Source organism: Puma concolor, chromosome A1 (genome assembly GCF_028749965.1).
Source record: "Puma concolor isolate L17-30 chromosome A1, mPumCon1.1.hap2, whole genome shotgun sequence".
Taxonomy (NCBI): domain Eukaryota; kingdom Metazoa; phylum Chordata; class Mammalia; order Carnivora; family Felidae; genus Puma; species Puma concolor.
The window spans coordinates 173,216,029-173,228,827 of NC_141667.1; the positions used below are offsets into that span (position 1 = coordinate 173,216,029).

General features: G+C 43.3%; 1 protein-coding gene across 1 annotated transcript in view; it reads right to left on the minus strand.

The window, feature by feature from the left end:
• Positions 1-2,000: 2,000 nt before the first annotated feature.
• The window catches only part of HS6ST3 (heparan sulfate 6-O-sulfotransferase 3), a 674,043-nt gene continuing 663,244 nt past the window's right edge, over positions 2,001-12,799 (minus strand). The window contains exon 2 of the mRNA XM_086709323.1: positions 2,001-9,060. Coding sequence (XP_086565449.1) covers positions 8,352-9,060 — 709 coding nt within the window. The 3' untranslated portion in view covers positions 2,001-8,351. The remainder of the gene's footprint in view (positions 9,061-12,799) is intronic.

The following is a 12,799-nucleotide window of genomic DNA, read 5'->3' on the forward strand; positions in this document are numbered from 1 at the left end:
GGCAGGATTTCTTACAATGAAATCCTCAGCTGACCCTACCTACAGGCGTGTGCTGTGGAGCCGAGAAGTCCCCAGTTAAAAGACCTGGCCTTTGCCTCCACAGCCACGTCATTAGAAACAGCCTGGCCTCTACAGGTGACATGACCTTGGAGGCGGCAGGTGCTCCAGGCAGACCCAGATGAGAGCTGTCAGCCAGCAGCCACACTCCCAGCATCTTGCGGGAATGTGCGCTTCCCTCCAGGGCCAGGAAGACAGTTCTGGAGAGATAACATATAATTTTCTTTGAGTATATGAATAACGTTCATTTTTTCCCCCACAACTCATTTAGCTGCAGCTACGTTATTTTGACAACCTTGAATATGTTTTCTTTCTCAGTTGTTGGGGAGATCCAATCAAGCAGTCCACTGTCCTCTGTCCAACACGTGCACAAAGACAAAGATGCTACTTATGTATGCATATATTCATTTCAGTGTTAGTCATTTGGTGGAAACATTGAAAATAACAAGAATGCCCCAAAATACGGGAATGGTAGAATTACATGCACCTATTAAAATTACATTTTCAAAGAATGGCAGTAAGAAGTTAATATATGTATTTACATTATATAGATTGTATGATTCTAATTCCCTAAAACATCTGTTATTTAAAATTTTACTCTAATTGCTAATACATAAAAATATGAAAGGAAAAGGTCAAAATAATGTCAGGATTTGGCTCTATTATGTATGCATTTTTTCTCACATTTTTCAAATGATCTAAGATCACGTAGTATGTTGTAATAAAAAATTAACGTAATATATAAAATAAATAATTATGTTGAAATTAGCTTTTATTAATTTTCAAATTTATTTTTATGTAAAAGCTGACCTGTGAAAGGGAAACTTTACTATATTGAGAGCAGATTTTCAGTAATATTTTTGACATTTCTTTCAGTCTTACCTCGAACAGTATTTTCATGGTGAAGGGGGAAAGAAGTCTTGAGTATTTCTTAGTTCTTCTCTTCACTTATCTGTTTTTTTTTTCTTGGAAGACAGAAGCCCACAAAATGTCCATGCATGTCTGTGTGTGGGGGTGTGGGGGGATGCACACTTGTTTATATTTAACTTCAATTGTCTTTTGAAGCCTCTCCTATGGCTGCTCCAATTGCTCTAGAGTCAGGGACTTTGCCTATGATCCCCACTAGTTAGAGGAACACAGTCAAGTGACATTTCTCTGAGGCTTTAAATCTCATGAACCCATAAGCAAGGAAGGAATCCACAAATCCCACTTCCACAGAATAAAAAGAAAATGATAAAATGAACCATTCAGGGGATTTTTTTGAATGAAGGAACTTTTCTCTACTAGAAGTTAATTTTATTCTTTCTTTGCTTTTGTTGTAGGAACTAGTTATTTATTAAAAAATCTATGTGGACAAACTGTACACTTAGAAATTGTGGAGAAACCCACATCGGCTGCCATTGTTGTTGTTTTCTTCTTCTTCCATTTTCTCTCCCTGTCTTGCCTTTCCTCTCTCCCTCTTTTCCTTCCTTTTCTCATTTCTTTTCAGTTCCAAACTCCTTTGCTTCAGTTCCTGTTTTTGTCTCCCACCACTCTTTGTCAAAACTTTCCCTCATCCTTCCTCCCCAGGCTGCTGCTTTTCCAGGGCTCACAGTGAATTTCAATGTGCTGGGGGAGGGGGGGGGGTAGCAGGGGTGGGTGGGGAGGAGGGGGACAAAGAACAGGAGGACCCCCGAAAACGACGGTTCTAGAAGCTTATGTGTTTGAGAGCCTGTGAAATCCTCCCTGGCCTCAGAGATTTTAAATTGTTCCAATCTATATTATCTTTGTCTTTTATGCTTCTAAAGCTTCACATCCAATAGCCACATTTGTATCCAAAGCATGGATTCTTTAGAGTTTGACAAAGCTGATCCCATGCATTCAATTTCCATAAATCCCTTAAAGTGTTTGACCAACTTTTCTCATTTTGCAAAAACGTCTAACAAAATCACAGGGGAAAACAATTGTTCTTGACATCACAACAGTTTAATATGGTAACTTATTCATTAAATTGTGCTTCACATCAATGGAGATCCTCAGTTCTACAAACTATCATGTTTTAAATAGCAATAAGGGTTGATAATGTCACAATACAATCTCCTAGTACCCGAGTTCATACATATTATTGCACAGAAACAAAAGGAAATATCTCTTAGGTGAAATAATTTACTATCTATTGGATCACTATCTTTACATCTAAAATGGGGCACCAGATAAAAGTCTAGATTTTTCTTTCCAACATTTTTCATCTTTGATACATTAAATGAAAAATAATGCAAACAAAACCCAGAAAGTACCTCTGGGGAACAAAAAGAAACAAGAGAAAAAGGAAAGAAAAGATGGCCATGTGATTACAAACAAAAGAAATGATGGGTTGGTGGAGGGCAACTGTGACAATAACTAAAGCACGCAAACTCTGCTTCCTTAGAACGCCGTCTTCCCCGGCAAGAACTGAGGTCTTTCAGCACTGACATCTGGCCCTTTGAGGAGTTCCCACAGTGCAGCAGAGCACGTATCGCGCAGAGGCTCCATTTAATGCGTCAAAGGATGACAGTTGCAGCCTTTTCCGTAGAAAAGGAAACAGAACACAGGCTTCGGAAACATCTGTGCTTCGGCGTTCTCAGATCTGGAGTTTTGTTAGGTCACCTCGAGTCCTTGCCTGGAAGTTCAGGGGCTTTGGTCTTGCAGATGTAGCTGGTGTTCATAGCAAGGCCAGTCCTTCTGGAAATCTCAGCACTTCTGCAAGGTGGATTGGTTTTGCCAACGTGTGGCGTGGATGGGTCCATGTGCGTTCCATCCACGAGGCTACAAAACACGCAGGTCTCAGAACTCACCCACTTGCCCAGAAGGGCAAATTCAAAGTTTTAGGGGGTTAATTCAGATGCGTCCAGGTGAATGTGGTAGGAGGACAGCAGGATTCTGTCCCGTGGAGAACAGAGGAGGGGGATAAGGAAGGTGCCTTGGAGAAGGAACCTCTCTCTGCATGCTCCCCAGAGGCGATGTGACTGGGTGGAATCATCAGACTCAGGCTGCCCTGATACCCAGCCAGGAGACTTTCAGTTGGAGTTCTGATGACCAGTGGAGGCACAATAACTGTGGGAAAGGAAAGCCTTGGAGACGCAGCTGTGAGCAGATCGGGGTATCCATTGTCTAAGTCCAACCCAGGTTTCCCTTTCATCCAACCCTTCCAACTCATTCAGCCTTCAGTCCTGTCGATGCTCTCGTCCTGTTTCATGAGCCTCATGCCCTTGTCATCTCTTTTAAGTGGCCCAAAGAAATACAGTCCACATGTCTTCAGCCTGCTCTTGTTCTTGAGGACAGAAACCGTATGTCGTTTTTCTACTTTTCAATATTTCCTGGCACATATGTAATTCCCATTCTTTTCACCTTTGAAAGACTGCTTCCCTTTTAGGAGCCCTCTCCTCCTCTATAGTTACTCCTACTCTTCCAAACCCCCACCACTGCATGATCCCATTATACAGGACTTTCTTCTCAGCTAGAGGTCAAGTTTAGAGAGGAAGACGATCAACTCTGTGTGAAGATGTTAGCCTATGACAGCTTAAAGCATTTCCTCTCTCTGGCAAATGTGCAAGGGGACTCATTTAACACCAAATATAACCTTTAAGAACCAAAGCAATGAGTTGCTGATAAAATTCCAGAGATCTGGGGAAGAAGTAGAGAGGAGGGGAGATTTTTTGAGCAGGGTTCTATTGATCATTCCTCACACCTAACTATTCAGGCTGTTACTGATTCTAGATATTTCTAACACTGAGCTTCCCTAAGGAGTTGTGAGCATATTCCCTCAGCCTTCATCTTGAATCGGACTTTGGATTGGCTGGGGTGAACAGCCAGCATGAGGTGTTTGAACGTCTGTGCTTCTCAATCTCCCCTGAAACACTGCCCATCTCTTGGACATTTCACTGCTAATAAGATGATTCATCATTGGAGGCAGGGGTTGTGAGCCAACTCTACCAGTTTCCTTGGTATCTTGTAAGTCAGTAGTTCTATAAGAAGGTAAGGAAAGATATAAATCAATAAAGACTTAGATTTCATATTCTTGCAATTCCCAATCCTGATACTGATGCTGAACAGCATAAAGTAGTAGCAAAGGCTATGAAGTCAAGACAGGGGCTCTAAGCAACTTTCTTGTTAATAAACTAGAATTGAGAAATCTTTTAACATCTCTGAATCTCCATGTGAAACTATCAGATGGGATAATGAATAGAGGTCCTCTGTAGCTAACACACAAGAAAGTAGTGGAGATAAAATGGGATACTGAGTGTACAAATGTTTGGAAAGCATTAAATGCTATACAAAGTTATGAATTTTAATCTTATCCTTTGCAAAACATATGACAGAATAGAGAACTCTGAAGAGCACTCGAAATAGTTTTCAATTCCCTTTGGTGGCAGAGACTGATAGTTTTATCAGTATTAAGTTTCATATTGCCTCTTTAATAATAGATTCCCCCCTGTTGGTCAAGGTGCATGGCAACCAATAAGGAAGACATTTCCTGGTATCCTTTGTTTACTTGTAGCTAATGGCTAGGTTCTAGCCCATGAGATGTGAGTGGAAGCGATATTTGCAACTTCCTTCCGTACCCTCTCTGTTGTCTGAAATACAAACAAGATGGCAGGAGCGGCAGCAGGCACCTTGCATCATGAGGTGGAAGGCACGTGTTCGTGTTCGTATGAAAGAGCAACAAAGAGGGGGCCTGGGCTTCTGTAACTCACCAGAGCTATCCGACCAGTTTGTCTTTTAAATGAGAGGACAATGGCTTTGATCTCCTTGAAGTCATTATTATTTTGAATTTCTCTGTTAAAGTGGCCAAGTGGGAATCCTATCCTATGGATTTAATGTTTGTTTTTGTTTTTGTTTTAATGATCCGTGCTCATCTCCTTGCCAGGTCTATCTCTGGTAGACTTTCTTCCCTGTATAAATACTATCTCTACTCAGGCTTGAACAAGTCCTCATATTTCAAACCCTTGATTAGACGATGACCAAGTTACCTCCTCTAGATGATAAGAAACACGGTCTTATAATTCTTTAATAGCACACACGATATCTTTAGCTGTCGCCCAACACTGATTGCTAGTGTTATTAGTTATTAGAAGGAATATCCAAATAATTCTCAGGGCAGGCTTTCTCTGGTTAGCAAGAGTAGGCTGCCAAAAAATTAAAAAGAGACAGAAGAGATAGTATACCTTAGTCCCTGATGATAATTTCAACACACACACATAAACACGCACACGAGGACACCCCGTCCCAATCTGGGGCTCTCCTTGCCAAGAGAAGGGAAGAAATGTCTACCTGGGTGTTGTAGGAGTCAGTAGGATGTGGAAGCCCCTGGGGAATTTTCTCCCCCTCCTCTTGGGCTTTTAACAGCAATGTACCTGGTATTGGTTTGGTTTTGGATCTTAAAGCTGTTGACTCCCCATGGCTCCCAAGATCCAGATGTCTTCTGTTGGCATCCCCTCTCTGAGCTTCACTCAGCATGTAGGTGTGCAGTCAATTTTTGGAGAACAAACTGTGTCCCTACCTCTTCATTTCTATCAACATAGGACCCCAGGGATATGACAAGCGTGCTGCTTTCGAATGAAATGATATGAGGGAGGAAGCCTGTGTCGGTCTTTTTAATTTGCTCAGCACTGGCCTCGGGCCAACACAAAGAGATGGTTTCTCCTCTGAACATCCTGATATCTGGTCTCAAGTGGAGCTCCATACATCACGCCTTCAGCGGCAAAGAGCCTTTTGATATAAATCTCGAGATGCCTAAGGAACAGTGTGAAGTCAGCAGAGGCTGCCTCCAAGTCTCAGCTATGCATGAATTCCCTGCCAAACATTTAAAGTGAGTTTAAAAGAAACAATCCGAATGCTTTCTAACTTGTTTTGATTTTCCACATGACAAAACACTGGATTGTTATTGTGTGAGTGTGTGTGTGCAAGCGCGTGCGCGTGTGCGTGTCACAGCGGCAAGCAGATAATTTGCAGCTAGGCAGAACATTAGATCCTAACATCGAAATGTGACGATGGAGAGAGAGCTGCTCATTAACTGTAGCTGCCATCTTCTTCCCTCTCTACCTCAGGAACAAATCATGGGTAAGATTTTGTGAGTCTAATTTCTACCGACTAACAAGCAATGTTTATTTGGTCCCTTTAACTTATATATGTCTCAAAAAGTGTGACTGCCTAAAAAGTCATCAGTCTCTCAGCTTGCTGGTGGGCCAGGGATGTGGAGACGTCCGGGCTCACCCCAGGCGGCGTGGCTCTGGGTCACGGCCGGCTCAGGGCTAGCACAGTTGTGCCATGCACGTGGGTTAGAGACAAATCCTTCTGGGCTTTAATAGCTGGCTTCTTGCATGATTGGCAGGAAGCTTTTATCCCTCATGGAACACACGAGTAAAAGGAACTTGCACTTTGCAGTCTGTCACATCTAGCATACAACCTATGAGGAAGCCGGTTATTGTCTGTGGGATTCACTTTTCCCATCTACGTAATTGGGCCTAATAATATCTACCTTGTTGTGAATAGATTTATAGTATGAAAAGCCCCCCCCCCCACAGTGATGGACACAAGGGAGGCCCCCAATAATACTCCCCTCACGGGGCAGATGAAGCCAAGTGTAGTGAGAGAAGTACAAAGCCGCTTCTCCAAATCTCTCTTTGATGGAGACACTGGGCTCCCCTCTGTGCAGGCAGGCACTCCATGAATGCTTGTGGGTTGATTGACTCTCAACCCCAGAGAGACTATTCTGGAGGCTGAGATGTGGCTTACGTAAAGCTGGCTTAAACATCAAACATGTTAGATATCAATGAAATAGGCTTTTCAATCTGATTTAGGGGTTTCACTCATTTTGCCTTGAGCTCCTTGAAAGGATTGATCAGATCAATGTTGTGAAACTCTTGACCCGCTCTGATCCTGCTCCTGAATGCCAGGCAAGGGCTTTCTATCCCCTTTTCCCCGCTTTTCTCCTTATTATTCGACAAACTTGGTGTTCCTGTAGTTGTGATTGGGAAAAATTGAAAACGAGAAGTAATTGGCAATGCAGCACATTTTCAGGTCCTGTCTCACACACTCCAGCCCGAGCTGCCAGCTATGGGCATAGTCTAACAAGAGGAGAAGATCATGTGGGTAGAAGAAGGTTACCAGGCTGGAGACAGTCAAGATGTTGGGAGGTAGTCTGTCTAAACTCCTGGGACAACTGGCCCACTGAGTTCCATGTCTCCTAGCATAAATCAGTTATCATTTATTTAGTGACCCTGAAGATCTTTTGCATATTGGCTAGCTAAGCTCCTAGTCTTTGGGCCACATTCTTTTTAAACGTCTTCGCCTCTGTGCTATAGCAGAATTTCAAACTTGGAAGTACCATATCAAAGAAGATGATGGCTCCAAAGAGGTAAAACGGAAATACTCCTGGAAACACTACAAGTTCTGTAGCCTGTTTGGAAACGTTAGACATAGAGTTTTCTTCCTGCTTCCCCCAGCTCTTAATTTATTAGTCAATTCTTTTTGAACGAAAATAAAATCGGTAAAGGGTGATCTTAGACACTTGTTAATAAGCACATTTTCTCTTAAATGCCACTACCAGTGTTCATTTCTCAGGGCCTTTCCTGAGACATGCCTGTCCTGATTCCACCAGCCATTCCCTAAAAGACGGGAGATGCAGCACGGCTCCGAGCTGAGATGCAGGGGCTTTGCGGGGTGTGAGTCTCTAGTGATCGTCAATAGGAGGGTGACCTTGTTTAAAAACAGCTGCAACAACAAAACACCGCTACTTATGATTTGAACCGCATTCGCACCGGGTTCAAGATGAGAGCGAACAGCAAAGCGAGGGTTGGCGAAAAACCTCATTTAAGGGTGGAAGGGGACTTCTTTCTTTCTCTTTCTCTCTAGACAGACCAGTATTTCCATTACAGAGGCCGTGTGAAACAGACCAGTTTCAGCAGAACATCCAAGCCATAATTTGGCTTTTCATGTGTGCCTCTGTGGGTTCCCATGCTGCTGCAAAGGATGTTTTCAAGAACTGTTTCTTTCTGGTGCTTCTCTCCTTGAGCTTCTAAGGACGTCTAAGTCAGATGCATCCCTACCCTACTTAATATCATGGATTGAAAAACGTCGGGGGAAAAAAAGAAGAAGAAGACAGATCCTCTCCAGCTGGGCAAGGATGAAGACAAAGAGGAAGCAGGTGTCCAAATCAAGCCACCTACAGCCAGATGTCCTCCAAAAGGCCCATCCTTCTCCAAGGTAACCAACACCACAGAAGGTCGGTGAGCCTGCTCATCCCCCCCAGTCCTGAGGAAGGAGAGTGCAGGGGGTCACCATCTCACCACCTGGCTGTTGTAGTCCTCGGTGACCGCCCCGTCTGTGTTCCCGTCCTCCTTGGGCCACCGGTGGCCCCTGTGCTCCCGCTGCAGCCTGCGCCCCTCCCGCCTCTTTTGCCGGTCCCTCTGGTGCTCTAGCTGCTTGGTGTGGTGGTAGCGCTGCTGGAAGAGATCCTTCGCGTACTCGTAAAGCTGCATGTCCAGGAAGTTGAGCTCCTCGATGCGCTGGCGGGCGCCCTCGTTGATGTCCACGTTGGAAGCCCGCGTGATGTTGAACTGCGTGAAGGGGGAGATAAACTTGAGGTTGAATGTCCTCTCAAAGAGAAACTGAGTCTTCCTCTGGAATTCCGTGAGCCCAAAGAAGGCCATGTTCTTCAGGTTGTTTTTCGCGCTCTGCAACAGGATGGTGTTTCTCTCACTCTCATTCATGAAAGTCAAGTTGTAGCAGCCCACCAGGCTCAGGTCGGCCAGCATGCGCACCTGGCGGTTGTTGGCCAGGTTGTAGGTGCAGTCCATGAATTCCCGCAAGCTGACCCCAGACCAGTCATCCCCGGGGTAGCAGGTAGGCAGCTCATCAGGGGTGGGGCTTCTCCCATCACACATGTGGAGGGAGGTTTTCCACGTGGCCCCTCTCTGGACGTGTTTCCACTCGCTCAGGTAACGCGACACTGGATCCCGTAACATGGTGATGTAATAGAAATTCCTGGAAGAAATTAGAAGGAAGAGGGTCAGTCAGTCGTTGACAACCACAGCTCTGGGATTCTGAACCTCCGTTGTGTTTATATCAGCACTGAGTCAATTGCCTCTTCTGCCAAATGTTCATGCGAGCGTTGTTGCTTGGATTTGCACCTATCAGGCAAATGTTCCCAAATGTGATATTTCCATAAACATGCACGGACTGGTTTTCAATACCATTCATTTGTTGGGTATTTCCTCCCTTCTCCAGTGTGGGGAGAGATGTGGTGGGGGAATAGGTCATTCATTCATTAAGCAATTTCTTCACTGATAAATTACTACCAGAAATAACAATACCTTATGTTAAGAAAACACACCAAGAGTTTTCAAAGTTATTCTCCAACCAATGTTTTATTTGATCCTTACAACAAACCTTTGTAGCAGATGTGGGACTATTTGACAGGGAAACGTGCAAGGAGGCAAAGTGATTCATCCAAGGTTGTGGGACCAAAAAGGGCAAAGCCAGGAGCCAAGCCTCCTTAGTCTTGCCTATTTACACTGCTGTTTTGGATTACAAGGTAGGTGGGGTTGGGGGACGATGTGTTGTATGTGGAGACTGATGTTCACTGAACACCTACTGTGTACTAAGAGCTGCGACAGGTGCTTTATGATACTAGCACAGATAATCCTCAGCACAATTTCATAAAAGGTTCTTTATCATAACTTCTTTTTCTTCAAAGCTGAGACCATAGAGACTGAGAAAGGTGAAAACACAGTCTAAGATCCTAGAATGAATTAATACTTGAACTGCAATGGAGTCCAGGCCTATTGATTTTAACAATTCTGTGCTTTCCTATGTACTGTATTGCTTTTTTAAAAATAAAAATATAATTAATATTTATTGAATGTCTGTTTAATTTTTAAAAACGTTTATTTTTGAGAGCCAGAGAGCCAGAGAGAGAGAGAGAGAGAGAGAGAGAGAGAGAGAAGAACCATGAGCAGGGGAGGGGCAAAGAGAGAGGGAGACACAGAATCTGAAGCAAGATCTAGGCTCTGAGCTGTCAGCACAGAGCCCGATGTGGGTCTCGAACCCACAAACTGCGAAATCAGACCTGAGCCGAAGTCAGACGCTTCACTGACTGAACCCCCCAGGCCCCTTGAATGCCTATTAGTTGTCAGGTACTGTGGTTATTATAAGCACAGGTCTTCTCTACTGGCATCAGATGGAACATTGAGAAGAAATATGTCTTTCAAATGGTTAGCTTCAGAATGATTCTGTAAAGATCAGGGTGCTTCTGGCTTAAAGAGGCAAGAAAACTGTAAAGAGGCAAGAAGAGAGTTGGAAAAGTAGATAGGTAAAGACACAACACAAAGCATTACAGGAAAGTAAATATTGATTAAAATGAGGAAAACCCTTCTCATGATTTGAGCTGCCTCCCAATGGAATGAGCTGCCCACCCACCACTGGGACCAGGAGTGACAGTCAGAATGCCCCTGAGCAGACAAATGGTCCTGAAGAGCTCAGAAAGGAAGACTGGTCTTCCCTTGGCCAAGCTAACCTGGATTTTTTTTTTTTTTTAAACTTAATACCCAGGAAAAGCAATGACAAACATAAGGGCTTTGAGGGTGCACTGCTTTTGATGCTGCTTTTAAAAAGGAGTTGATAGGGTGCCAGGGTCGCTCAGTCAGTTAAGTGTCAGTCGGTTAAGCATTGGGCTTTGGCTCAGGTCATGATCTCGCAGTTCATGAGTTCGAGCCCCGTGTTGGGCTCTGTGCTGACAGCTCAGAGCCTGGAGCCTGCTTCAGATTCTGTGTTTCCCTTTCTCTCTGCCCCTCCCCTGCTCATGCTCTGTCTCTCCCTTTCTCTCTCTCAAACATAAATACACATTAAAATAAATAAGTAAATAGGAATAGATGAACTATAATATTTGAAACTACACATTTACTATAGTCAGTTATTTTGAATGTCTAGCCAGACAGTTTGAAACGTGCTAATGAAACTGCACTACCTTAAGGAATGCTAGCGTCTCCTTAAATTAGAAAGAGGAATGTGCTGACCACAGACAGGCCAGCCCCAGCCCTTGCTGTGGCCAGGCCCCATTTTACGTTACTCCATTGTCTTTCACTGTGACAGAATGACAATTCCATCAGTGGGAGAAAATTTCCTGAAAGGTCAGTAGGGAAAGCAGAAAACAACTTGATACAGCTTCTGGGCTCCACGACGAAATGTTGATGGCGAAGTTTTGTTCAGAGTAGGTATTACTATGGTTGAACGCTATGTGACATGTCATTACTTAATCCTGCTTTGGTCCCATCTCAGGGCTTGTTCATGTTTACATTTTATAAGCAGAGACTGATGTTTATTTCACAAGACAATTGCATAATAAATATAGAAACACAATAATGATGATAGTCACATAACTCATTAAGGATGCCAAACACTTCAAGACAGAACAATCTAAAGCAGACCGATCTTTAAATTGGGACAAAGACCACAAATGGAAAATTTAAGATTTTCCTGTTAATTGGGCAGAAGAGAAAACACACACAAAAAAAGGATTTAAGGAAAACGCATGATGACAATCAGTTGATAAGTCTCCACCTCATTCACGTGTCTCAGGGTTAGAAACAATCTAGATTTTTTAAATCATAGGAGCTGGAGGGTTTTATGGCCAGGAATTACAACGGTTTGTGACGTAAAGGTTTAACTGGAATCTGCTCCTGGAATTTTAGTGGCTTTTGTCTGACTCGGGAAAATTGGCCATAGAATTGCTGGGGCCCTTGTTCCATTGGAAATTTACAGGGTCTCAAAGCTGACTGAACCTGGCTTGGCTTAAAATGGTATTGGTTTCAAATTTAACTTTATTCAATTTAACACCGCAGTTAACAATGACCACCCAAGCTGTAGGATGATGTTTACATGAGTAAAATTAGTCCCAAATGTCTTCAGGTTCTGCCAGCTAAATAGGTAAGAGATCAATTTGTACGTAAAACTCCGACATCAAGACACAAGAATGTACTAGTGGGACATTTACATTGACGGAGTACAAAGTTGTCCCAATCTCATGGTTCCGTAAAGGAATGGCCCTTCGCATTTAAGTATTGCTTTAGTCAGACATATTCTCATGTATGTTGTGTTTCCTTGTTTAAATCCTGCCAAGGATTCAAAATAGAAATTTAGAAAAACAGTAAAAATAAAACAACGGGTTGAAGAGCACTCAACTACTGGTGAAAGACAAAACACTTAAACATGATCAATTAAATAATTTTTTCTCATCTCTACTTTTCCATTTTCATTTGCTTCTCTCCTTTCAGACAGAAAACTGCAAAGATCACTGTTGAAATGATGTTTATGTCCAGGCCACACGCCCACATGTGCAGCGTACAAGCTTTGCTCAGGTTTTATGAATCTTCTGCTCACTCCAAAGAACAACACGTACTCATTTTCTTCTGTTCTCCAGACTCCTGATTCAGTTTCTAGAGAGAAGTCTTAGAGGGTGCCACACTACTTAAATTTGCAAGTTTCTTTTGTACGCCTTTCTTGTTCAACAGCACAATGGAAGGTAAAGCAAAGAACAGAGAAAGACTAGCCCCAGCTCCCTAGCAAAGCCTGTTATGGCCACAGTGTGGAGGTCTTCATCCACTCTCTCCGTCTTTCCTAATGCAATCTCCTAGCCTAGGTACGGCGTCATCTGTTCAGACACCGTCCTTGCAGTTGACTTCAACTCCCCTCAGATTTGGGAAACACAAATAAGTAAACTACTATT